Here is a 26,164-nt window from a genome sequence, read left to right on the forward strand (position 1 = left end):
TAATTTTTGTTTCGTCTTACACTCCCTACGTAAACTCGTCGCTTATATACCGGTCTCGAACTCATAAACCTACTCCCACTTGTAAATAAAGAATGTTCCACTTGCAGTTCAGACTTACGATCAGTGTATTTGAATGAAAAATTTGCATTAAAGTGGACTTTGAGTGCCTTTGGTCAGGACAAAACTTAGGTCCTAGTGATAAAATCAGAAAATATAGCCAACATGAAACTTGGGAATGGCTCCCTCACAATTGCTCGCCTCAGCGGTTTTCAGACTACTGGGAGTATCCCACGGTTCATACGGACGATTCCTACGGACAGCAACTAAAACTTGTTTTCCTTTAGACAATAGTAGTCTTCCCAAGTGTTCGGGAAGCCAGGGATTGCTCAACCTGGTTTCCATTAAACGGTTCTAACCACCTGAACATTATTTGGAATTATCGGAGCGATATGGACGATCACGTGACCAGTCTACAGTGGCACATGCGTCTACAATGTACATATAAAATCCGTCCATGTTGTATGACGTGCTGAGAGCATTAGTTCTAAAAGCTAGAGAAGTCAAATTTGAAAGCGAGTTTTGCAGTATTAATCATCCCTGAATTAATATTGAAGAGATGTTTCGAGTTTAAGGGAAGACGATGACAACTCTTGGTCGATCAGCTTTATAGTAGTAGCTGTATCCCATTTTCACCTTCCACTGATCACCTGACTTTTGCGCATGCCCCGTTGCATTGTTCAGTTGACATTCATCAGTGAACCTGTTGTAGTTGAATGATCTACAATGTCCTTTCGTCGAGTTTACACAACTCTGCATGCATTGTAATGAGCTCCCAACCGACTTCTCGGATGCCATCACGCTACCAGTAAGTAGCCAGTCAGCTTTGTGGGAAGTTAAAACAGCGTCTCCTTCGAAAAAGTCTGGAGGATAACAAAATTAGTCAATGAAGACTCATGACTGAGATAAACAATGTGACAATATATATATCTTATTAGACGTTTTGTTGTGTAGTATCGCTGAGTATTTTTACGAGTTGTGCCGTATTCTGACGAGCCCGTAGGGCGAGTTAAAATACAAATAACGAGTAAAAATACTCAGCGATACTACACAACAAAACGTCTAATAAGTTATTTATCATCCAACACGCCAAACTGTTATTTCAGTGCGGGAAAATTTCGCGGATATGCGAAGTATGCGAAGCGGAACGCAATTGGCGCGTTGTTGTGTTGCTGTTTCTATTTTCTTCATTAAATGAAGAAATTTTCTGGTCCTCAAGCTGTTTTTCTTCGTTCGATTCCTCTGATGAACTTGGATCTATATTTGCTAGCCATTCTGACTCTTCGTCATCGGTAATATGATTCTAATTGTCCACCATTTGTTTTCTTTTCCTAACTACAATCCAATTCTTCGCTTGCGCGATGCGAGAAAACCTGTTTAACCGGTACTCTACAATAGACGAGTACAAATACCGCGTGATATTTGTACTCGTCCATGGCGTTATTTGTACTCGTCTAGGTATAGTTGGATAATAATAAACTAAAACAGTGGATGACGTTGAACACCTCTGTGATTGGCCACTCAAACGCCGAATATCTTCTACTATTCACCTTCGAGCAACTTGCAGGGGTTTTGCGCACGAGAATATTATTAGTAATCATTGCGGGAATTAATGAGTTATAATCATCTTTTTTTTCTTCATTATCTCACTGTTTTATTATAAACTAAACCTACTATTCACCTTAGTGTCAGTGACTCGTTGTGGATATATATTTACCTCCCCACTTCGCGGCTCGGTATATTTTCACCGCTCGCCACCTTCCGTTTTGGTAAATAGTTGTTAACTATTTAATGTTGTTTACCTTTAAAGAACAAATGTACTCCAGAAAAAAAGATAATTTTTTCCTCTATTAATGAGAATTGTATCTGCTATGCATTGTCTTACAAGTTTCCAAAGAGTAACGTAAAAGTTTGAATATTTTTTTTTAATGTAAACTAACAGCTTGAAAGAAGGATATTTTATATCCTGTCACGAGCGTTGGACAAAGAAAAAATTCTGAGTTCCTACGAGATTTCGAACCTCAATTCTTCGAATTCTGAGCTCCCGTCCTTTGCTTGGTTATTGGCCGTGCCAAGTCTCTATGGCTCAGTGGTAGAGTGACGGAGCGTGAATGCGAACATCTAAAGCTCCATTCCTCGTGGGGACATTATTTCGTTGTCCAACGTTGATTACAAGACTAACAACAGCCTTCCTTTATATCACTACCTGGTTATAAATGTGTCATCTTTCTTACTCCATTAGCTACTAATACTATAAACTATTTTCGTTATGTATATGTGAACGATCCTTCGCAGTGAAGCACTATTTGAGCAATAGTGAAAATCAGACCTGAAAAAAATTTCAGGCCTGTACGGGATTCGAATCCCGTACAGGCCTGAAATTTTTTTGTAGCAGGGGTTTTGCGCACGAGAATATTATTAGTAATCATTGCGGGAATTAATGAGTTATAATCATCTTTTTTTTCTTCATTATCTCACTGTTTTATTATAAACTAAACCTACTGTGTCAGTGACTCGTTGTGGATATATATTTACCTCCTCACTTCGCGGCTCGGTATATATTCACCGCTCGCCACCTTCCGTTTTGGTAAATAGTTGTTAACTATTTAATGTTGTTTACCTTTAAAGAACAAATGTACTCCAGAAAAAAAGATAATTTTTTCCTCTATTAATGAGAATTGTATCTGCTATGAATTGTCTTACAAGTTTCCAAAGAGTAACGTAAAAGTTTGAATATTTTTTTTAAATGTAAACTAACAGCTTGAAAGAAGGATATTTTATATCCTGTCACGAGCGTTGGACAAAGAAAAAATTCTGAGTTCCTACGAGATGTCGAACCTCAATTCTTCGAATTCTGAGCTCCCGTCCTTTGCTTGGTTATTGGCCGTGCCAAGTCTCTATGGCTCAGTGGTAGAGTGACGGAGCGTGAAAGCGAACATCTAAGGCTCCATTCCTCGTGGGGACATTATTTCGTTGTCCAACGTTGATTACAAGACTAACAACAGCCTTCCTTTATATCACTACCTGGTATAAAATGTGTCATCTTTCTTACTCCATTAGCTACTAATACTATAAACTATTTTCGTTATGTTAGAGTTCTAACTTAGCTCGAGGCTTGGGGGAATAAAACAAAAGAAAATATTGATTTATCCCTCGAACTCATGTAGTTTTTTTTTCCTAAGCCTCGGAGCCAAGTTTGAATTCTGATATATCGAAAATGGCCTCTTGTTCAAACATATCGCCAAGATCTGAGATACAAGAAAAAAGTAGTAGGAGTTCTCTATGTCACAGAAACGATACGATTTCGAAAAGTTAGGTCACTCTTTATGATCGCAGAATTTAGTCAGCACCATAATTTCTTCAAACTGTTATCTGACGGAGATAATAATTAGATGGTTCCTAAAGTATACTTCTCTCTCAATTCAATTACTTAGATTTTACCCTTGAATTTATCCTAATGGAGGTTTTAGTTTTACCTCGGTTGCTTGAAGTGAAGCAGTATTGTCCAGGTATCATTGGGTGAACCTCCCGTAGCTTGTAAACAAAAAATTTTGAACATTTCTTTATTTGAACAGGCAATGAATGATAACAACAGTTTTTGAGAAATTTGAAACAAGTTTGACGATGAACGATCCCAGTCTCACGCGACGGATGTTGACCGTTCAACCAGCCAGGAGCCTTCACACCACAAGTTTCTTCCGAGATGCACGAGCTTGTCATAGCTGTACCTTCGTCTGCCCGGAACCATTTTCCCTCGTAAAATGTGCGGCTGTGATTTAAAGTTGGCAAAACATTCCAGGGCATCCACGCGCTGTCAGACTTATGGCATTTGAACTCAGAGCAAAGGAAACTCGGATCTGAAAAATGTTATTTCATGAAAACAAAAACAAAAAAAACGCGACAGCTGTGTTCATCATTGTTTATCTAACCAAAGGGGGAAAGGTTAAGTATGTATTGGCAGTTTGTAGAGCTAAATACCGGCTTCCTACCGCATTCTGTGGTTGTCATCAAGAGGCTAAGGGTTCTTTCCCTTGGATCAGGATGCCACTCCATCGCTACGAATAACAAGTCTCACGTAAATAGTTAACCGATGTTCATCACTGCTCTTAGACAAAGGAGTGTAATTGCCATCAACTTAGTACAAAAATCGTAGTTATTCGTTGCTTTGAAGTCCAGCGCCAAGCTACGCCTTAACGACACCACCGCGTTTCCTTCTTGTTAGAATAAGTAACTAGCTCGTTATCTACTCTAAAGTTTCCCAACATGCTATAGTCCATTTTAGCTAATTTCCTGTCCCTTTTCGAAATATTATTTGTTTGAGTGCAAATAAGGTAAAAAATTCATCGGTGAGTAAATACTGACCTTCCACCCTCAGTGTGACATAATAAGAAGCATCGATTCGTCCTGCTTTGTTAATTACTTCACATGTGTACATCCCCTCATCAGAATACTCAACATAGCCAATGAGCAAGCCAGTTCCATAGCCAGCGGTTCTTGATTGAAGTACAGCGTCACCTTTTCTCCATTGCACAGTTTTACCGCTCAACGCATCACATTTTAACTCTACTGCTTCTCCCGTGTAGACTGTTTCATTACGATTTGATCGTCCTAAGGCATTAAAAGAATAAAACGCACTAAACCGTGGATGTCTTTATACCTGATACATGCCTAGCAAAGTGAATCGTTATCTTCACCAAAAGAGAAGGGCAATTTCGTCCACAACATAAAACTCTTTACGCTGAGGTCAAAATGCATAGAGAGGATGAAAACCCACATAAGTGTAAAAGATAGCGAACAATTTTCCCACCTGTTGCAGAACACAATTGTTTTGCATCTTGTATCTCGAACTCACTTAAAACTCTGTCATAAAGCTGGAGACATGAAATTCTTCCTTTGAAATGGGAATTTGATGCTGCACCCATAAAGGCACTCTCTTGGGTTGCCAGCTCAACAGGTGTGTCAACGACGGCTCTGTTATCGACACTTCCATTGAGCCAAATTGTGAACTCTCCGTTGACGTAATTATAAGAAGACCCAACGAAATGCCACGTTTTCTCTTGAACGACTGATCCTACGAGAGATTTCAGTGTTGTGTTCTCTGATGTGCGTAACTCAACGAAAAAATAGCCCTGCTCACTGACCATAAAACGAACTCCATAATAGCCAGGTGAAAAGTAGTTGAAGATCGGACCTCTCGTCTGTTCGTGATAGAGCCAAGCCAAGAGAGTCATCGAGTACCTCGTGTCCAGTCCTCCAAGGTTTGGGAATTTTATGAAGCTGGTCAAGTTTCCCCAGAACTGATACGAGCCTCCAATATTACCTCCCGGTCCTGGAGCTAACTCAACGTTCGAGACCTCCCATGGGGGATTGTGATTGTGACTGATGTCTGTTGTCTCGTATTGTCCATTCAAGGGGAAAAAGGCCACGGGACCCAACGGAACTAATAGAAAATTAGTAAAAAAAAGATTCCATGAGGCACTAAAGTATTTAAGTAAATATGTTCGACAAGATGCGCCATAGAAGAAAAGATACTTAATCAAATTTGCAAAATCCATATATTGTATGATGCATAAGTATTATTTGTTCTTAGAAATGAGTAAAAATTCAGATGGACTTATCCACTAGAAGGGAGTGTAAAAGCATCCTGCGATGCAAACATTGTCGAATCTCTAATATTACCAACGGAAACGATATATAACTAGAAATATCTTAAGTTAAGGGCACTTATTTGTAATGTCAAAGTGCAAATAATCCCTTTCACATTGATATGAAAAGTTTTTAGGTCTAGTAAGAGATTTCCTGCATCTGGCAATTACCAGAGAAATTTATAGCGTAACGTTTTCAGCCTGCCATTCCACGGGGTTCACCAACCTTTTTTAAAACAGAGTCCTCTTGCAGCTTGTACTTCTCTCTCAGTCAAAACCCTGTCGTACACTTGAAAGCAAGATATTCTTCCTTTAAGAAATCTTTCATCTCCATCCTTCACTCCCATTCTAATAGCATCTTGAGTTTTTAGCTCAAACTGACCAACGCTTGCTGCGTTACAGACTTTTCCATCCTTCCAAACTTTCTGAACGCCTGTGTCATAATCATGAGAAAATCCAAAATAATTCCACGAATAGTGGTTGAGAGAATTTCGTGGTGCTACTCCAGAACCTCCTCCATGTCTTGCCATTAATCTGGACCAAGTTCCACCATTAGCAATCCAAAAATTAACATTGTAATGGTCAGTTCCGAAACTGATCATGGGACCGTCGACATTTTCTGGAAACACCCAGAATAGAATTGTTAAGGAATACCTTACATCCAATCCTCCGTTGTTGGGAAACTCTATATAGCTAAAGGGAGTGCCAGAGAACAGGATAGAGCCACTTGGCTGCCCAAAGGGGCCTGGAGCAAGTTGTATATTATAGGAAATGCCCGGTGAATTTTGATGGGGACCTAAGTCTCTCGTGCCAAACTCGCCGTTCAAAGGGTACACAGCAACTGGAACTGGAGCATCTAGAAAAAAGACAACGAAATTATCGGTAACAAATATAGATAGAGACTGAACTTAACTGAGCTGAGCTTTCGTATTCATGTTTCTAGAATTAGATCATCTCATTATCTGTAGGCTAGAAATGGCTGCCCGAAAGGTTTTACGATTATAACTATGAAGGGCTACGAATAAGAAAAATTAAAATAGGTAACCTTGCCAAAAAGCTTCAATTTTGAAACAGATGTTTCCTTTGCTGAATCCGACAACTCTGCGTTCGATAGATTGCCCAGTGAACAGACACAGTATAAGTCTTTCTGCAAGCTAAGTCCTGCCATTAGTTTTCTGTGCAATGGGGGATGTTGTCATACAGGTCTACAATTCACAATTCCAGTCAACCTTACCGAGATGCATATTAACAATAAACGTAACTGCAGCTAAGCATTTTATATCTATTCAATTAATTTCTGGCGCGGAGATGTCAACAACAATAATGAGCTTCTGAGAACATCTTTTTGTAGACTGAGATGCGATGGACCCAAGGCATAACTATTCCTTACCTGGGATGCATCCGTAGAAGTCCACCCTCATTGCAATGCGGCTATACCACGTCATTGGATGAGCACGAATATAACGAGCTGTGATTGGTGGGTTTAAAACGTGGCTGACAACAGTATATCGATCAGAATTGCCACTAAAAACCTGTTAAATGTGGAAGATGCAAGGATTACTGATAATGACTTAGATCCCGCCAAAATAAAAACACACATTATTGCAAAGGAGGATCAACACACCCTATCAAAATCGTTTTCTTAAAGCAAAGCAATGTTTTTGGCAACACTTTTCCCTCTCGATGAAGGCGTGCAGTCTATATTTCACAACTACGCATCCCTTTTTTGGTGAAAACTTGTAGCAGGTAAATCCCTCAAAGAGAAAGGAACCACTGTTTACCTCTTGCATGTTCTTAAGGTCGGCAGATGTTGAACGGCACAGTCTTAAATCAAACTGAGGAAAATTGTCTTCTTCCCCAACAGGTTTCTCCATTTTTCCCTTTTAAAATGATGAGTGGCTTACTCAAACCGTCTACTAAATTGTCCTAGTTAAATTAGTGATGATATAAACCTTAAGCAGTGTAGAAGGCACAAATCAAATAGCAGAACTTGAATTAAGCAAGGTAGAGTTCATGCGATAAATCACAATGAAAGAATCAAACCGTTTGATTTTTATTCGTTTCATACTGAATGAACAGTACACCATCCATGCTAAATCTCAGGCTGTAGCTTTTCACCCATTGATTAAATCTATGTCTTCCTTGGGTGGCTATACGTCTGATCTCGACTAGCTGACCAAATTTCACTTGTAACCATTGAAGCTGATTGGTAGTTCTCGACACCCAACCTCCATTCATACCAGACTGAGGGCGCATTTCCAATCTAGGTTTAATAAACAGAATTTCACCTACCCCTCCACCCTACTTATTTCGATTGTACTATCTTCTAATCTTTTTCTTTCTTTTAAGTCTGAAAGTCTCTTTTTTAAGGACTACCTCACGTTTAGCTTGTATGTTTTGGACCAGAACGAGGCTGCTCCTTCAGGCATGGGTGGAGGGGGGGAAGTATAGCTGTCTCCTAGGGTCGAATTTATGACTTTTGTCTCGGTCATCTCAAGATTTTCCCAAGATATTATAAACAGGAAATGATCCGAAATGAAATGCGGAGGACGTGCCCTGGTTTAAGGCGCCTTGCCCAGTCTTGGGTTATTCGCGATGCGCTTAAAAGATGTGAATATAGCTGTTGCCAAATCTTCTGCTTCTGCGGGCATCAACAGATTGAAATATTTTTAAAATTGTAATGCATTTGATACAGTGAAACGTTACAAGCCTTGCTCGACGTGCAGCGTAATAAACATTTGACTCGGTAGAAGCTGTAATATCGGAGTCTGGAATTTTTCTGGTTTCCATTCCGAGACTTTCCATGCAAACAGGGCCTGGAAGGGGGACGAAACCTGTTTATAAAACAAAATTAAGAAAAATACTAATAGTAAAAACTGAGTGAGCAAAACAAAGGCATTTCAAAACCGCAGCTCTGGCGTGGGTGTATTAGTAACAAGCCAGAGACCTTCCCTTTTTACTCCCGATCTGCCGTTCAGCTGAGCAGTTTTGAAGGAGTTGGTGGTTCCTATTCAAAGAAAGTAACAGATTGAATTTCATCTTCCTTCGTTTCAGAATAAAGATGTTCTTCTTGTGCCTGTGCTTTGTTAGTGCAAAAAGCCGCAAGCGGACAATCGCACTTGACTGAAATGTATACAGTATATTCTTGTATATAAATAATTTTTTAAAAATCTCTGATATTATCTCGTTGAATTAGTCTGTGAATTTAAAAATGAAAACCGGAAAAGTTAAAAAGCCTGGGGTAACCTTGTATTGAATAAACATCGCGTTTAAGAGAAAGGAGGAATACTCCGAATAAGCTAGAAAATTAAAAAAACATTTATTCACCTTCTCTACAGCCATAAAGTTCGAGTCTTATAGATGGGTGATTGTACCACCCTTGAACGATGATCCTCACGAAACTAGCGTAGAGAGGCTTGGTAAACTGATGGGTAACCAGGGAGGACCTATCATTGTTTCAACAAAGTCCTACCAATGAAATTAACAGCAACTTGCCAAAAACTTCAAATCCCAAATTACATAAATAAAAATGCGGAAGAATGGCTTCTGAAAATCAGAATAGAGAAGTTGCCATAGAACTCCTTATAACTATTACAGTAACGTAAGCTATTAGAGCTACAGTTTACAACAGATTCACTAAGATAACTCGGTATACATGCTATGAGTCTACATCCTTTAGCAGAACTACGTGAAAGAACTTTGTAGAAAGGCAATATGTCTGCTTTAAATTAACCGTACAGCTTAATAAAGGAAAGATCCTGCGGTCGCATTGAAGTAGGAGATTTCATAACCCGTTGATTATCCCACCTGATTTAGAGGTTCGCAAAATCCGTCCAGTTTTTGACCATGACATATCCTGTACGAGGTGACCCATTGATATGAATCCTGTCTCCCTTGCGTTGCGATTGAGGTGATCTTGGTAACTGTTCTCAAGTTTATTTGTTGGTGTTATTGCATCATATCGTAATGAGAATTGCCTATCTTAAGTATTTGAGGGTTAAATTTAAGAAACCTTAAGCACATAAAGATGGCACTTTAAGTAGAAGAATGCTATCATAATCACGAGATAGAGAGCAAAGTTCAGAAACAGGTTGCTCCTGAAGTAACCGAGGATTATCCAAAGGTATCAGTGCTAGAACGAACAAAACAAATTTACAACGGTCTTAAGGGCGTAGGCTCATTCAAGAGTGAGTGAAGAAATTTTATACTCGCCCGCTTTGGTAAAAAAGCTTATTTTCAGCTTTTTTATAATAAGAGACCAATGTAGCTGATCTCTTGTATGTGCTGTATTTAGTTTTGTAGATCTTAAATGCAACACAAGGTACCTAAAGGTAAGTTCTAACTAGGGAGACATTTTATTATATATCTTTGATGCAAAGTTAGTTTAGAACCTGCCGAAAGAACTAGGGTCTAGAACTCCACTGAGATTTGTCTTCCCCAACGGCATTAGAAGCTTTAGGCAATTTGATGTGATAAAATATTATTGAAAAGCTACAATACATTTCGAATTTGTTCACCTGTATCCATTCTCCTCGATAACGGTAAAGGGAATTCCATGCTCCCTTATATGAACCACTCTCAACAGTGTTCAGCCGGGCGCGCTTAGGCCCATGGTAAATATTATGTGCTGAAGACGCTGTTAAGTCAGTATCTGGAATGGATTTGTCCTCTAGTCCCAAAGGTAAATTGCATCGCCCTAAAAATACGCCAACGCGAATATCATAAATAATTCAGTCATAATGAGCTCTCTAGAAGGACCACGTCATGAAAATCGGAGTGGTTTTCAGTGACGCGTTAGTAAATAACATCCTTCACGCAAGAAACCACGCAATATTACAGTTCACTAAGATAATATAAGTTGAAAGAATTAGTGACCTAACATAAACAGAGTACTGTTAGCAAATCGGAAAATATCTCAGAGGATGTATTCAATCAAAAGCACGGCTAGGTATCTCACTGAGTACTTGATAATATAAACCATAAATCCATTATAGTTGATGGTAATGCCTAAGAGGTGTTTGTATGCTATTGATGCCATAAGTTGTAACACTTGAACAAAATGATACCAAAGCTAACTAAATTAAGGAAAGCGCCAATAATTGAGATATCTAACAGTGTTATTTTGCTTACATAATACAGCGAATTTCTCACTGATGAGCATTAGTCCTGGTTTCCCACAATATAATCATTTCTTGACACGGTGTTCCACCTCTTGCTGTTTGCATGATTCCGTCGAATTTACCTTTTCCTGAAAATTCTAAACTACTAAACTATGTATTTCCTCGAATGATATCTCGTTCATGGCTAATGTATAAAACTTGTAATATAACTGTTGTGTCGAATTATCTTAAACTCACCTTGTGCACCCCAAACGGCGGAATATTCCTAAATTTACCAAGATTACCAAAACAAAAAATTCCGTAAATTTCAATGAACGGTTCAACTACTTAACCAAACCACATGTCGAAACTGCGAAAACGGTACGTTGTTACAAACCCTCAGAAAAGAGAAGACAATGATACGTATCAAGGAACTTTGTTTCATTCTCCCAAAGGGATTGATGGATCCAGCAGCCGCATCATCTAGTACAAAACTTCTCTTTCTTTACTTTAAAAAAACACTTCAATTATGCATCGAACCCAGCTAATCGCAACTTTCGGTGGCGACAATTGTTGATAATTTTTTTTCCAAAAATATTGTAACTAATGTACGTCACGCAGCTTAAGATAACGAACTCGTTTAATGGCTCCTGGAGAGGCTTCATAAATTATTCATGGTGGGTTTAACATGGCTATGAAATGAACTGAGACAAATCGAATTCCTAAAAGTTTCATCCTCATACTGGCCGCTGATCAAACAATTCATTTTCCACGACGGCCTCAAAACAAAGGTCTAGGTTAGGCTTTCTCTCCAAGTCGGTTCTTTGTTGTTAATCACCCCCCACCCCCCTCAAAAAAAGAATGAAGAAATTTAAATAATAATAATAATAGTAATAATAATAATAAAAATGATAATAATTATAAATTAATTAATTAAGAAACAAGATAGGAAAATTGGCACAGACTCTTTTAAAGATCTTTTATTTGAGACAGGAAATCTAAGTTTAAAGATCTTTTATTTGAGACAGGAAATCTAAGTTTAGATGGGTCAGCAGACATTTTATTTCTTGGATAATATAATTCATTGAACATTATGGAATTTTACGAAATGAAAAAAAATTTCCTGGTCAGAAGAAGAAACCACAATCTTTCATCAATGCTATCATATTGTAACCCAAATTCTCTCTCGTCTTTCAGTATAAACTTAAGGACTACTTGTACAGATTCAAACTGTGCTGATTTATTATAGGTTCATCTTGAAATGAATTCTTCCCCAACACAGATAAAGTGTTTAGTTGAGACCAGAATCTCTATTCTACACGCGCTTTTTTATTCAGTAATGCACCAATGTGCGCAACTTCTTTTGCGATATAGACGCCATGTTCCTTTCGGAAGACGAATACTTATAACCTGATGTTATAAAACGTAGCTATGTGCAGTCGTTAAGTATGTTATATAGGGAGTCCAACATTATCTAAAGGATCTTTCTGATGTGAAAACGAGTTTGTATTCAGAACGGCTTTTGACATATGGTCGGGTATCTTTGAAAAAACTTCAAGCTCAAACTTGCACGAACCAAGGCGGTTTTATTACATCTTTATGGCAATATTATCATGTCAGTTATAGCGATATCGTAGTGGTTGTATCCAACTTTCACCATCATGTCATCTCTTTCTTGCTGTGCTGTCCCGTTATTCAGCTGACATTCTCTTGTTAGCTTCCCGTAGTTGAAGGACTTACAATGACCGTTCACGGCGTTTCTGCAGTCCCTCATGCACTGTAAAGAGCTGCCCACTGACTCCACAGTGGTGATCTTGTGACCTTTCAACAAACGGTCTGCCCCAGAAGAAGTAAACATGACGTTGTTGATTCGGTCGGCAAAATCTGAAAGATAAGGGAAAAAATGCAAATGCAAATGGTGATAATTTTTAACTGACACCCAACGCAGTTTGGCGTATCTCTAGATCTGACAGTCCGAAGTACTGTGCTAAGCCGGTAACTGACAAACTCACCGATTACTAATAATTAATTGTGATTATATATCTAAAATATTTAATATAAAAAGGGTATATCAGCTATTTACATCTAGGTGAACGCGCTGGATAGCCTGACCGTTCCTGTGCAACAGAGGTCCGTCTTAATGAGGTAACTTTCGCGCAAACCGTTGACGTTTTAATCACACTTGGATCCTCATGTCCCTTTTAAAAGAAATGGAGCTCACTTCGCAATTTTAATAGACCTCAATGGAGTACCATGAATTTCCGAAAACAACAGTGTCTATCTGAATAAAGCTTTATCCATCTACTTGATTCAAGAGAACGCTCACGTTCTTACATGAAATTAATTGAAGTGGTCCTCACTCCTTAAATTTCCATGGAATTTTATGGAAATATACCAAGAAATTCCATGATGCCCCCAGGAATTCGTCTGAGTCGTTTTGTGCATTACCCTGAGCAGTTCCATGAAACTTTTTACCAGGAATTACATGAGGCTATTTCTTGGGAATAATCGTTACTATTCCTTTAAAAAGAAAAAGGAGTTTATTTTACAAACCTAAATTGTTTGTTGTGAAACAATATTGTCCAGGTATCATCGGATGGACTTCCCGCAACTTGTAAGCAAAGAAGTCCGAACATTTCTTTATTTGAACAGGCAGTGAATGATAACAGCAGTCGTTTCGAAAATTTATACAGACTTGACTATGAATAATCCCCATCTCTCTTGATGGATTTTGACCGTTCAACCAGCCAGGAGCTTTGACACCGCATGTTTCTTCCGTGATACATGAACTTGTCATGGCTGCTCCTTTGTCTGCCCGGAACCATTTCCCCTCGTAATATGCATGGCTGTTATTTAAAGGAGGCCAAACACTCCAGGATTTCCATACGCTTCCCGATTCAGCTTTTAAATCGTAGCAAAGGGAACTTGGATCTAAGATCAATTTAAAATGCAGCCCGTTAAGATACAAATTACTTAATGAACATTTTCATTGTAACCGAAGCACCGAGCTTAAGATTTTTCATATCCTCCTGTTTTTGCTTCACCTGCTTATCACAACAATACTCTAGCGTTAAGTCAGAGAACGCTTCGCATGAGCCCCACATGTCATTATTTGGCCAACTTTACTGATGGATCAGCCTTTACTGATCCTTTACTTTATCAACCTTTACTTTATCAGCCTTTACTTTATCAGCCTTTACTTCATCAGCCTTTACTGATGGGTGGATGCCCACTCTTGATAAATCTTTAATTTAGCTAATCTAAAATGGTAAGGCCTATTTTGATCATTTACGAAAAAATCTTACAGTTCCTCACTCCATTTCCGACATTTTCAGTTTCACGTATCGTAGTGTATTAAATAGTAAAAGACTTGCCCTCCACTGTCAAAGTGACGTTGTAGGACGCTTGGATATCCCCTGCCTCGTTGATTATTTCACAAGTGTATGTTCCTTCATCAGATGGCTGAACGGAGCCGATAAGCAGGCTCGTGCCATATCCAGCGCCGCTCTCTTGAATTACAGTGCCATCTTTGCTCCAGCGCGCAGTTTTCCCTCTCAAAGTCCCGCAGTCTATTTCCATCGCCTCATCTATGTAAACACTTTGTTTGGCATCTGATCGTCCTGAGAGAAATTTAAAGAAAGTAATGTCGAAATGAATAAAAGTAATAAGAATTGTATTGGGAAATAACGTGTTGGAATTTAAAGAAAAAGATTTGTAATGACCGAGACGTTTCAGTGAGTCATTTATGACGTGTACCACTAGAACATGTTTTGCAGTCGCGATATGAGAGCACATGGTCTATCTTTCGAAGTTTTAGCTTTTGCTATGATTGTTGCACGAGATTTCCTTTTGTATTAGCGGCACAAGGCACGAAAAAACTTGTAAGTATCGATCGGTTTATATTTAGCTTTCCTTTTATTTGTCATTCGGTTGTTACTTCGCTTTGTTTAGCGGACTTATATCTTCAATTTCAGTGAATCGTTGTTCGTGTAATAAAAGAAGTTTGCAGTTCAACGCATCTCAGGTTTACCTTCCAAGCCGCCTTCTAGTAGTGAACATTGGGTTCCTACAAGATTTTTCCCATCTTAAAGAATGACCGAGATTTTCATTGCTTTAAATATCAACTTCGTGCCGGTGAGGAAATTTTTGGAAAGCCTGGTAGAAGCGGAATCATCAATTGTTAGAGCTTGAGCTGAGGACCTATGTTCCTAATATAATAGTCATATTGCAGTGCACCTTATTAAGAAAACACACCTGTAATGCGCGTTAGTAGACTAAGCCAAAGCTAAATTAAACATTACCTGTAGTGGAACATAATTGTTTGGCATCTTCAATCTCGCTTTCGGTCAGTGCTCGGTCGTAAAGCTGGAAACATGAAACTCTGCCTTTGAATCGGCCAGCTTCCCCAGGCATCCCTCCCATGGTAACATTCGCTTGTGTTGCCAGCTCAACAGGTGAGTCAATAACAGTTTTTTTATGAACGCTCCCATTTACCCAAAGGATGAACTCTCCACTGAAGTAATCGTAAGACGAGCCAATGAAATGCCACGTTTTTTGTTCAAGTGCGGACCCGGTGAGAACTTTCAACGTTTCTGATGGGGATTCCCGCAGGCTCACGAAGAAAGAGCCGCGTTCAGTGACCACGCATTGAACTCCAAAATAGCCAGATGCAAAATAATAGAAGATAGGACCTTTCGTCTTTTCGTGATAGATCCACACCAAAAACGTGAATGAATACCTTGTGTCGAGTCCTCCAGTATTTGTTAACGTGATAAAGCTTGTTTCCATTCCCCTGAACTGATAGGATCCTCCTTCACAACCATCAGGCCCTGGGGCTAATTCAACATTCGACGCTTCCCCTGGGGGGTTGTGGCTGTGACTTATATCTGCTGTCTCGTAATGTCCATTCAGCGGGAAAAAGGCTACGGGTTCCAATGGAACTGAAAAAAGCAAGGACAAGATTGGTCTCGCGGTTTATGTCGTTAGCATTTAGTTTTTAATTCCTTAAAAGACCTAAGTTTAAAAATATTTCACCCTAAGGCTGAAAAATGAAACATACCGTCATCAGACGAAAATTATCAGTTCAAAAGACTAGCTGAAATAGCTTGCCCTTCACGCTTGAAAGGCCTCTTTGTATGCCAATTATTCTCAAGAGTTTCTGGTATAATTTACTACACTACGTGTCGGAGCATTTCCCACTGGATTTTCTTGTGTAATCTGCTATATTACGTGTAGGAGTTTTTCCCACTAGAAGGAAAACACTTTTTATTACAAACAAGAGATAATAAAGCTGTGATTAATGCTCATAGTTATAAAGAAGTCCTTTTCAAACTATAAGTCTCAAGGTTTCTAGTCTTTCAAGAAAGATGGAATATGCATCTCGCATGTTGATTGGAACTTTTGTTCAAGATTAATTAATTCGAAGTCCGTTAAATTTTCGAATTTGCGGCTCAGTCTTGGCCATTGACAACCCTCTGGTTATTCCTGAAATATAGAAAGGTCTAGATATTACAATAATATAATTTGGATCACATAGGAAACTCAATGCCTTCGCTCGATCGTCTGTTTGTACTATCTACTTCAATACAAATGCAATATTTTTACATTAAATTTTAGGAACCGTGTTTAGGTCGGCAAAAGGTGGTTGAAAAAAGACCAACCTTTTCTGAAACAGAGCCCCCTAACAGCTTGTACTTCTCTTTCCGTCAAAGCTTTGTTGTACACTTGTAAGCAGGATATTCTCCCTTTAAAAAATCTCACATCTTCATCCTTCTTTCCCATTCTTATATTATTTTGAGTTCGCAGTTCAAAGTGACCAACATTTGCCATATCGTAAACTTTTCCCTCGATCCAAACTTTCTGAACGCCTGTGTCATAGTCATAAGAAAAACCGATAAAATTCCACGCATGATGCTTTAAAGATGTAGTTTGCGCTGGTTTAAAAACGCCAAGTCTCTCCACCAATCTGGTAAAAAATACCTTGTCGGCAATCCACAGATGTACACCAAAGTTATCGGTTCCGTAATTAACGATGGGACCGTCGACATTTTCTGGGAATACCCACACTAAAAGTGTCATGGAATATCGCATGTCCAATCCTCCATCGTTGGGAAACTCGACGTAGCTCGACGAATTACCAGAGAACCAGTACGATCCATTTGGACGGCCAAAGGGACCTGGGGTGAACTGTAAATCGTGGGGAGTTCCTGGTTCATTTTGACTGGAGCTAAGGTCTCGTGTCCCAAACTCGTCGTTTAGGGGGTACACTGCAAGTGGAACTGGAGGCTCTTAAAAGAAAAACAGATTACGCGCTTAATATAAAAGATTGAATCATAACTAAAATAATTCCAAGTTTATTCAGCATTATTTGTTTCTTTGTTTGTCAAATTACCATCGACATCTCTTAGCTTTGTTCTTCTGCCGTCATTGCCTTAGGAACAAAATTGGATGGTGCGGAATTCTAGAGCAACAGTTCAAAAAATCGAGCGCAAAAAATTTTATTTGAAAAGCACCTCAGCGGTTACTTCTTAGCCTCATTTCCAAAATCGAATGTAAAATAGGCACCTATCTCAGGTTCCAGTTGACTCAGACATCTATTTGCTTACTAGTTAACGATACGGATCATGATAAGCCCAATAATTACATTGCTCGATTGTTGATGAGGGCGAATGATCTAGTCATTTCAATATAGATCTACCGCTCGTTCAAACAAAAAGACTGGCTCGTGTTTTTATTTCGTTTTGTTTACAACCATACACTGTTCAACTAATTACTCTACTTCCTGTCATGGAATAGATAGCGAGTAAATTAGCCAATCAGATTGTAGAAATTATTCTAGAATGCAGGTAGATTATATAACAAAAGTTTAATCGTATCTCTTTACCTGGAAAGCACCCGTAAAAGTCCACCCTAATAGAAATGTGATTATGCCACGTGACAGGATGAAGTCGAATATAGCGGGCCGTGATTGGTGGGTTCAAAACATGGCTCACCACAGTTCCCTCATCCGTGTTACCACTGAATACCTATTTGGAGGTGAGGTTAAGAAACATGCGGATCAACAAGATGAGAAAGTTGCCAAAAGTGAGCTCAGTCTTCGATTGAAGTAAGAATTAATTGTATCTGGCTGGTAACGGGCGTCAAAAAATTAAAAATCCTAGTCTCCCATCAGAAAGGAAACCTCTGGCCTTGGAAATTTCAAGTTTCAAGTTCTAAGTTTCGATTTCTCGTGCGGGAACACAGATTTAGTCTTTCGCTGACACCTTTGACAAAACGAATTGCCTCTTTCTTTAAAGGAGTTGGCTAAGAAATGCTGATGACTCATAGCGGTGATGTAACATCGCTCACCCACGCCTTTGTAATTCTGTCATGTAGAATGATGAAAAAATCCATGTACCGATCTGGAGTCGAGTGTCAGTTTGTGTAAATCTTGACAAAAAATATTGACTGCATCAGGCATAGCCGGTTCAGACACACTCTCAGAAAAATGGCAAACCACCAAAAACTAATTTTGAGAGAGAATCGAGTAAACCAACCGTTTGATTTGTATTCGTTTGATAGTGATGGAACACCAAGCCCTCAGAGCTGTAGTGCAAGGAATACGACGTCACCCACTGGTTATGACCTTGGTTCCCTTGGGTTGCCACACGTCTGATTACAACCCGCTGACCAAATTTCACTTGTAACCATTGATTTGGATCAATAACTTTTGCGCACCACCCTCCTACGCTGTTGGACGTAACGTGCCGGTGTAGCCTGTAAGAGAAAGAGAAAATCAACCCAAGAGACTGTGAGCCTTAGTAAGTAGTAGTACTAGTAGTAGTTACGTGACTGTGAGCCTTATTTGGAGGCTAATTCCTCTAAAGCTGAATTTAGACTCGAGGTATCTGGCCTCTTAGTAAGGATATTAGGAAAACTGGGTTGAGACATCTTCAAGGAAGCAAAACTATCAAAGCAGTGCAATGGGTCTAAACGTGCTTTTTAGAACTAGTACATTTTCTACGCAAAGCAGAAACGTGAAAACTCCAAATCCGACAGAAAATTTTTCAAGTCTCCTCTTGGTACCCAACGGGTTCAAATTCGAAATCTACCCCGTTGGACGCTGTGGGGGAAACCTGATACCTTTTACGAGCACTCAGGAAACTCTAGGGATGAACTTATGCTGACTTCGGCAAAAGTTACTTCGTGATACGTGCCACTCACGTGTTACTAGTATGCTCGTGTGAGAAAGGAATGATCACCTCACAGGTTGTCCACATAAGATAAATTTGTGAAACGTGACTGGTTATCCGCAGATCCTGGTGGGATCTTCGTAAACTTGAGTGATCTAAATATCTTGGTTTTCACGTGACGTGATCAGAATTGATAGATAAGGAATTGTCAATCTATTTGAGATTTTTTAGTTTAGTTAGTTATTAGAGCAGCTGAAGACTTATCTTTTCTACAAATTTAAGGTTTTTCGTCTTGTGATAAAGCAAGGTTGAATTTCTAATCTTTTGCGTGACATGATGTTAAAATCAGTGGCTGCCGAGGATGCTGTCACGCAGGTTAAAAAAGACTTACTTATCGGCCGAGATTCACAATCTAAACAGTTCTTGTATGAAAATATAAAAGTACTCACAAAGATGTTTATGAGCCCTCAGAAGATAACTGCCGGCTATTTATAACCAAACTCGATGAAGCATGTTTTGTTGGCCTCCAGCCGCCATATTTGTGCCCCTCAGAGAGACATAAACATGGCATCTCCGTACAAAGCCCTAAAAACTTTTTGTTAAAACATTTCTTCGAATATCTCCCACACGAAACATCGCACAGACCTGAATCTTTGCGAGACTGTTTGAATGTTTATCTCCTTTATCTATTTGATTTTAGACTCAATCTGTTGAATGGTTTTGATCAAATGATGGTGTGACAGTGAAAACCGGCCATAAGATGATAATGGTAATTTAAAGAGAAAGGAGAGGGAGGTTTCTGGTTCAGACCCTGAGCAGGAAATCCTAGTGCAGACGTCTATATCTTTCCTTCTTTATGCTCTCATGTTTTATTTTGCACATCACACCAGATCCCGTTGCATAGCACTATCTGACATACTACTGATCCAGTCAGGGCATACTAGACTTCATTACACGACTCGGGCAGTCAGAGGGCCAATAACTAGAATCAACCAATCAAAATGCTCTATTGCGGTCAATATTCTCTCAGTATTGGACCGGGCACTGTCCCGAATGGTCCCGAATGATACCGCACTTGTGTCCCTTTAAACTTCAGTCGTATAATAAATCTCTTATTAACCAAGCTTGCTCCGGACCGTACTGGAAGAATATCGGCCCTCGGTCTTTTTTGTACGGACCTCGCTGCACTCGGTCCGTACTGTCAAGACCTCGGGCCGATATTCTCCCAGTAAGGTCCTCGCGCTTGGTTAATAAGATACATGTATCAGTTATTTTATCGAAACTCTTCAAACCTTGCATAGTGGGGCGCGCATCGATAATCATAAACTGATGATGCCGTGATGTCAGAATCAGGGATTTTTCTGGTTTCCATTCCAAGACTTTCCATACACACAGGGCCTGAGAGTGGAGTGAAACCTATTGTCGAGATAATATAGCCATAAGTATCACATCAAAATTAGATACTCAAGATCTTATTTTGACTCAGTTGATAAAGTTACTTCAAATAACTTAAATGTTGTTAACAATAATTTCTAGAGATCAAAAGATAATGTCCATGTGACAGTGAGGAGATTTTATCGAAACAAAGGCTTCGCAGTGGAATTGGAAAAGCGTTTGATATAAAAACAAGTTTTGATCGTCTCTGCAGGTTAACTTCAGAAGAATTTGTTTTTTCATTTGTGCTGAATGACGTTTTCACAGTTGTCAACGTTCACATTGCTTTAGGTCCGTGGTTATGAAGCAGCTTTGAAAGGAAGAAACTGTATCGCTTGCTTACCTTCCTTGCAGCCGTAAAGCTCGAGTCTTAAGCAAGCGTGTTCATACCATGTTACAGGAATAAGCCTCACAAAGCGAGCATAGAGGGGTGTGGTAAACTGATGGGTAACCACTGTTTCTCTGTCAACATTTCCAACAAATTCCTATCATGGATCAACCAACCAACAGACACATTCTAATTTAGGCCTATGTAACCTTAGTACTAAAATTATAACTTTCCACGTAGTACCCATGAAAATGCCAATTGAGGGGGTATCATAAAAAAAATGCCTAAACATGAGAAAATTCGGACAGCTTTTTATAAGACATTAATTTTAAAAAGTAAAGAACGACCCGTTACGTTCATTTAAACTACCCTGATGATTGTTTGTTTACGCAATCTCAGTGCTTTTTTGTATGTTTGATTTTCAGTCTTATATGCCTGAACGTATCATGACTGATTACATCAGGAAAATTAATTACCTAACGAGGGAATTCCGTGTTAAATTGCACACGAAAACTGATATCGCACGAATTTTCCTTGAATCGCATAATTAAATGAAAATAAGAAAAAAGAAAACACCAATAACATTATTCGTTTATATCCTGAGCGCGAAACAAGAGACGCGAAACAATATCACTTAGCCTCGTTTTCAACGCGCAATTTCCTGCTAAATACCTCGCTTCGTTGACCAATCAAAATGCGAGATTTTATTCAATTTATGCCATTCTAAGGATAATACACTAGAACTCACTCTTACTAATTTGCAATTTTAATTTTAATATTCATTACTTAGCTCTCAAGCTTTTTCCGACATTTAACCTCAAAGACATAACCTGATCAAGTGGTTCACAAAAGCCGCTCAGAGATTGTCCATAACAGATTTTGTATGATTTAACCCACTGAGAATAGTCTTCTCTCCCTTGTGTAGCAATCGCTGTAATCTTCATTATCCTTCTTAAATTAACCTGTTGATGAAATTACGGAAATTTTGGATTAAAAAAGTGTTAGATGAAAAGGTCCGTCTGTTCAAGAAATGGGCCATGTTACGGTTGTATACTTAGTTGCCAAGCCTTTGATTTGGAGTGAGGCTGAAGGTGACCTTATTGTGATAGAGACCAGTATCTAGTTAGCATTAAAAGAGTAATTTACATTTAAAAAGCAGCAACGTTTGTACTATAACAAGGTCACCCTTAGCCTCACTCCAGTTCAAAGGCTTGGCAACCAATCATGCAACTGTAAAATAGGCTATTAAAAAGGGCTACGGGGAAGAGGATAACATAAAGAGGAGACGTAGAAAGAAGAAGAGAAGAGAAGACTTAAAGGAGGTGGAATAGGAATGTAGAAGAAGAGGCTGATTGAGATGACGGACAGGAATCGCGGACCCTAAAATTGTTCAAGATCTTACCGAGATTACTAAACGAGCCAATTAATAATAATTTAATTAATAATTAATAATTAATTAATTAATTAATTTTAATTAATTATATCTCTTTAGCTCATCAAGGTAAATTCATCATAAAACTTGTAAACAAAGTACATTTTACCTGTAACCATTCGCCTGGAGAGCGGTACTTGACGCACCATGCGCCTGCGTGAGAAGCGGTCCGGACCAAGTTAAGTCTGGCATGTTCTGAACCAGAATATGCGGTATACTGGGAAGATGCTGACATGTATAAACCAGGAATAGAATGGTCTCCAAGTCCCAGAGGTGAATCACAACTTCCTGAAAATAAGAGGCGCACAATAATGAATCCCATAAAAACATGCTGAGCCATTATAAAACACTGCGAACTAATCAAGTGATTTAGGAATTTTTAACTACGCTCATTTACAAAGCCGACCACAGTAGGATTAACCACTTAATGGTTCTTCTGCCATCAAGTGGGTGTCCAGAAGTTTCTGAACAGAAGTTACCATGCTGTACACTTGGAATAACTTCGTGTAAAATGTAATTTGTAATAATTCTAATTAGCATAAATTAATATTTTGCCGGCACGTATCAAAGGAGTGGCGGCGGATGCGAGGAGCGCGGAACGCGGAGAGTTATTATTCGTGGTTTGTAATTTAAGGTCGTTCGTTAGGCGAGGCATTCTACGGGCAGCCTTTGCCGTGTTAAGTTGTTAGACTTCGTTTAAATCTACATATTCACTTATTTATTTATTTATTCCTTTATTTTTTCCTGAAATTTTGTACGTTCTCATTAGATTTTTCTTAGAACTGTACTCGCATATTTTTCAGTAACTGTGTATAACATGTCATTCATAGAAAATTCTTAAACCCCGAGGGTGACTCCACTGCCATGGTAGTAGGCATTTATAGATTATGCTAGTAAAAGTGGCATATTATGCTAGTAGCATTGCTTTTTTTTGGCCAAATTATGCTAATATCATGCTCTTTTTTCCAAATTATGCCACCGTTTTTTAAAATTATGCTCTTTGAAAAAATGCAAATAAGTCCAAAATATATATTTTTAAACTAGAAGCCGTTCGTCTACAGGAAAGAAACGCAACACATCCACAATGAATTTCAAATAAACATGTGGTTCAGGTTAGACCCGGGCTCAGTGCTTCACAGTGAACTACAACTGCTACTAGTTTAACTAAAACTTTAAATATCGATTAAGGTCACCAAGTGCTTGGTACTAGAGACAAAAAATTATCAAATAATGGCATCAAAAACGATCTGATAATTATCAAAATGCGCAAATTATGCTAGCATTGCTACTTGGCAGAAATTATGCCAGTTTGCTCGAATTATGCCAAAAATTATGCTATCATAATCTATAAATGTCTACATGGTAGGGGGTACACGTTCCCCGTTTTTTCCACCTGATGGTTTTCATGAGTTTTCGTGTCCCGCTTTGGTGCATTTCATTTCCTTCAATCGTAAAAGAATTTTGTGAGCATATCAATTTGGTGTTAAATCAACGGTGAGGTGGCTTGACCGGCTTACGCGCCCAGATATCAACACTTTGTGTGCCCGGTTGAGAAGTGGAGGCAAAATAATTTTTAGCGTTTGTTCAAGGGAAACGATGAGCGCAGTTCATACAAATTGTTTTGATTAAACTAGGAATATTAAATGCCCCTGAAGTGTCCCGATGGGAGTTTTGTGCCCCCTAGAGTTGTTTTACGCAGTGAAATCTGGTTCGTCTAAATTTGGAGAAACCTTGCCTTGATACTTTGGCATCAGATCGTTAATCGTGATTCGATACCAAAATTTCTTTGATTAATCTAGAGCGCAGTTCATTGATGAATTTGTTTAATTTGTATCCCATTTCCACCATGGTCAACATTTTATCGTTGCTGTGGTTATTCTGTCTGAAAAACGATCGTACATTGTATTTCATGCAATGCTGTTTCCAATTTGACCCTGAATAACATGATAAAGTTGTAAAAGAAAATGAAAACGCAAACTCACCTTGAACGAACCAAACTCCGAAATGTTCCTTAAGGAGACAAACAAGGTATAGTTATTGACTAAATATGAAATCATTTAAAAGCAAGAGAAATAACTATGCATGGTTACAAACCTTTTGGATCCAGAACAGCAAAATGTACACAAAAACATTTTCTTTCATTCTCGTGAGACGGTTTGAACGCCAGAACAAATGGCGTCCTTCGGGATTAAGATCTTTTCCGAGTCTCTATATCTGGATAAATTATTTATCATAACGTTGGACAATGCGCTTTATAAAAGCGGTCTTCAAGCCAAATGATTTGTTTCGGTTTTAGTCAAAACGTATGCATTATGTATCACTATCATTTAAATCATAGCAACGAAAAAGCAATATTAGACAGTTTTACACAAGGCGGCTTTCGTCGAGTTGTCTCCTCGAACCTGACTTTTTAAGAATTATCATATGATTGGAGGTTTGTGTGATGATCTCTAGCGTGCACACTAAAACTGAAACTTAAGCATTTATTAGTTTTAAGACAATTAGTATGGTGTCAAAACCGAACAGCAGCACGCACACAGCAGGATAGATTGCTTGTAAAAATTTGACTTCCTTTCGCCGTGTTTGGGATCTATCCTCTCTGGAAAGTTCATTCAGTAAAGCAATCTGTTGATTTGCATTTTCTGTGCGTTTAAAAAAGTCGTTGAGTTTAATGTTAAGAAAGGAAAATAAAACTCTGAACACACTGATAAAAGAAGGTTATCAGTAATCTTATAAGTTATCCTTTACAGAAACACAGCCAATTATTCATAATGAAATTTTCCAACGTTTTGGTTCTGTTCGAAGGTTAGCAATACAAAGAACTTTCTCAGCAGGGGAGGGGTTGTTTCCCCGGCACACATTGCAAGATACTTATTCATAATCAATAATATAATTATTATTCAAAATTTTATTCATAATGAAATTTTCCAACCTTTTGGTTCTGTTCGAAGGTCAGCAATACAAAGAACTTTCTCAGCAGGGGAGGGGTTGCTTCCCCGGCATACATTGCAAGATACTTTGCATATTTTTCACTGTTCTTCACCATCCAAAATGAAATTGTTCAAGACCACGCCAGGCAATTTCACAAATCTAGTGTAGTTTTGATATGAGAGCTAGCCCCAACTACAACTTTTTTTATCAAGTCCGATGCAAGAAGTTCTTCAGAATTGAACTTTTGTATTACTGACATTGAGCCGACAAATTAGCAAATGTAAATACGAAAATGAACCAGTAAAAACTGTGAAAGTATCACTATTCAATCACAAGAATTTTGAAAATTGACCGACGGAGAGGATTTTGTATGCCGCAAGTTTTTACGCAAGTTTAAACCACAAAATTGCCTAGCAAAGGAATATGAACTTTAATTAACACTAATAAAAAAACTTCGTTCAAAGCTGTAGAGAAAGACATCATATTTAACGTACCCACAGATAGGATATAACTTCTTTATCGATGTAAGAATGAAAATGAGGAGGACTTATATCTATATATATATATATCTGTTGGGCTTATAATATTTCATGAGTACAAAATACTTATTAATGATGCCTGATCTGCGGCTCACTTAAGTCGAGAGACACTCTTTCGTATAATCCTATGAATGCTAAGTATTGTTATACGAATCCCACATCCCAAGGAAAGTTACCTTTCCTTGGGATGTGGTTGGGATGTCGACTCGTACGCGCGCTAGTTTCCAGAAAACCCTAACAAACTATACATCAAAAGAAAGCTTATTAAATGCAGTTCATGATAAAACTATAATTTAGGTTATATTTTTATTTAGGGAGTGTCAGGAGCCGAAAAGGCGTGAAACGACCGGGTGGCCTTCTATTGAATTTAATGGGTATCGGATCCTGCAACACGAGCAAAATGGCTGCACAGTCTTATTCAACGCATCAGTCAACGTGATTTTGATGGGCTTTTCCGATATTCTGATTGGTTGTCTAGATATCTGCATCTAAAGTTAGAGTAGCGTAAAATATGCGAGACGGAGGTTG

General features: G+C 38.7%; 3 protein-coding genes across 5 annotated transcripts; all 3 read right to left on the reverse strand.

Annotated features, from left to right (window-relative positions):
• Nucleotides 1–115: 115 nt before the first annotated feature.
• Nucleotides 116–8,532, reverse strand: LOC148743283 (uncharacterized). Of its 3 annotated transcripts, none has more exons than XM_088725507.1 (7): nucleotides 7,746–7,930; nucleotides 7,093–7,234; nucleotides 5,929–6,558; nucleotides 4,865–5,497; nucleotides 4,420–4,665; nucleotides 3,534–3,914; nucleotides 116–920 (listed from the first exon to the last, which is right to left on the reverse strand). In XM_088725507.1, the coding sequence occupies exons 1-7, from the start codon at nucleotides 7,791–7,793 to the stop codon at nucleotides 628–630; spliced, it is 2,373 nt and encodes a 790-aa protein (XP_088581633.1). In that variant the 5' UTR covers nucleotides 7,794–7,930; the 3' UTR covers nucleotides 116–627. The 3 variants fall into 3 exon arrangements, with proteins under 3 accessions (XP_088581633.1, XP_088581630.1, XP_088581632.1); XM_088725504.1 differs by having other exon boundaries at nucleotides 7,484–7,882; XM_088725506.1 differs by lacking the exon at nucleotides 116–920 and having other exon boundaries at nucleotides 2,780–3,914; nucleotides 7,746–8,532.
• LOC148743284 (uncharacterized) lies at nucleotides 8,405–11,302 on the reverse strand. The gene is made up of 4 exons (XM_088750650.1): nucleotides 11,199–11,302; nucleotides 11,060–11,087; nucleotides 10,220–10,398; nucleotides 8,405–8,536 (listed from the first exon to the last, which is right to left on the reverse strand). The coding sequence occupies exons 1-4, from the start codon at nucleotides 11,244–11,246 to the stop codon at nucleotides 8,405–8,407; spliced, it is 387 nt and encodes a 128-aa protein (XP_088606776.1). The 5' UTR covers nucleotides 11,247–11,302.
• Nucleotides 11,303–11,800: 498 nt separating this feature from the next.
• Nucleotides 11,801–24,620, reverse strand: LOC148743285 (uncharacterized). Its single transcript, XM_088725527.1, has 13 exons — nucleotides 24,261–24,620; nucleotides 24,149–24,176; nucleotides 22,276–22,454; nucleotides 21,565–21,696; nucleotides 20,750–20,891; nucleotides 20,265–20,388; nucleotides 18,337–18,556; nucleotides 17,685–17,826; nucleotides 16,462–17,088; nucleotides 15,103–15,741; nucleotides 14,176–14,421; nucleotides 13,355–13,732; nucleotides 11,801–12,685 (listed from the first exon to the last, which is right to left on the reverse strand). Exons 1-13 carry the CDS (start codon nucleotides 24,306–24,308, stop codon nucleotides 12,399–12,401), a joined length of 3,192 nt encoding a protein of 1,063 aa, XP_088581653.1. The 5' UTR covers nucleotides 24,309–24,620; the 3' UTR covers nucleotides 11,801–12,398.
• Nucleotides 24,621–26,164: the final 1,544 nt, after the last annotated feature.

The sequence above is a fragment of the Stylophora pistillata genome, chromosome 1, assembly GCF_964205215.1.
Source record: "Stylophora pistillata chromosome 1, jaStyPist1.2, whole genome shotgun sequence".
NCBI classification, from domain to species: Eukaryota; Metazoa; Cnidaria; class Anthozoa; order Scleractinia; family Pocilloporidae; genus Stylophora; species Stylophora pistillata.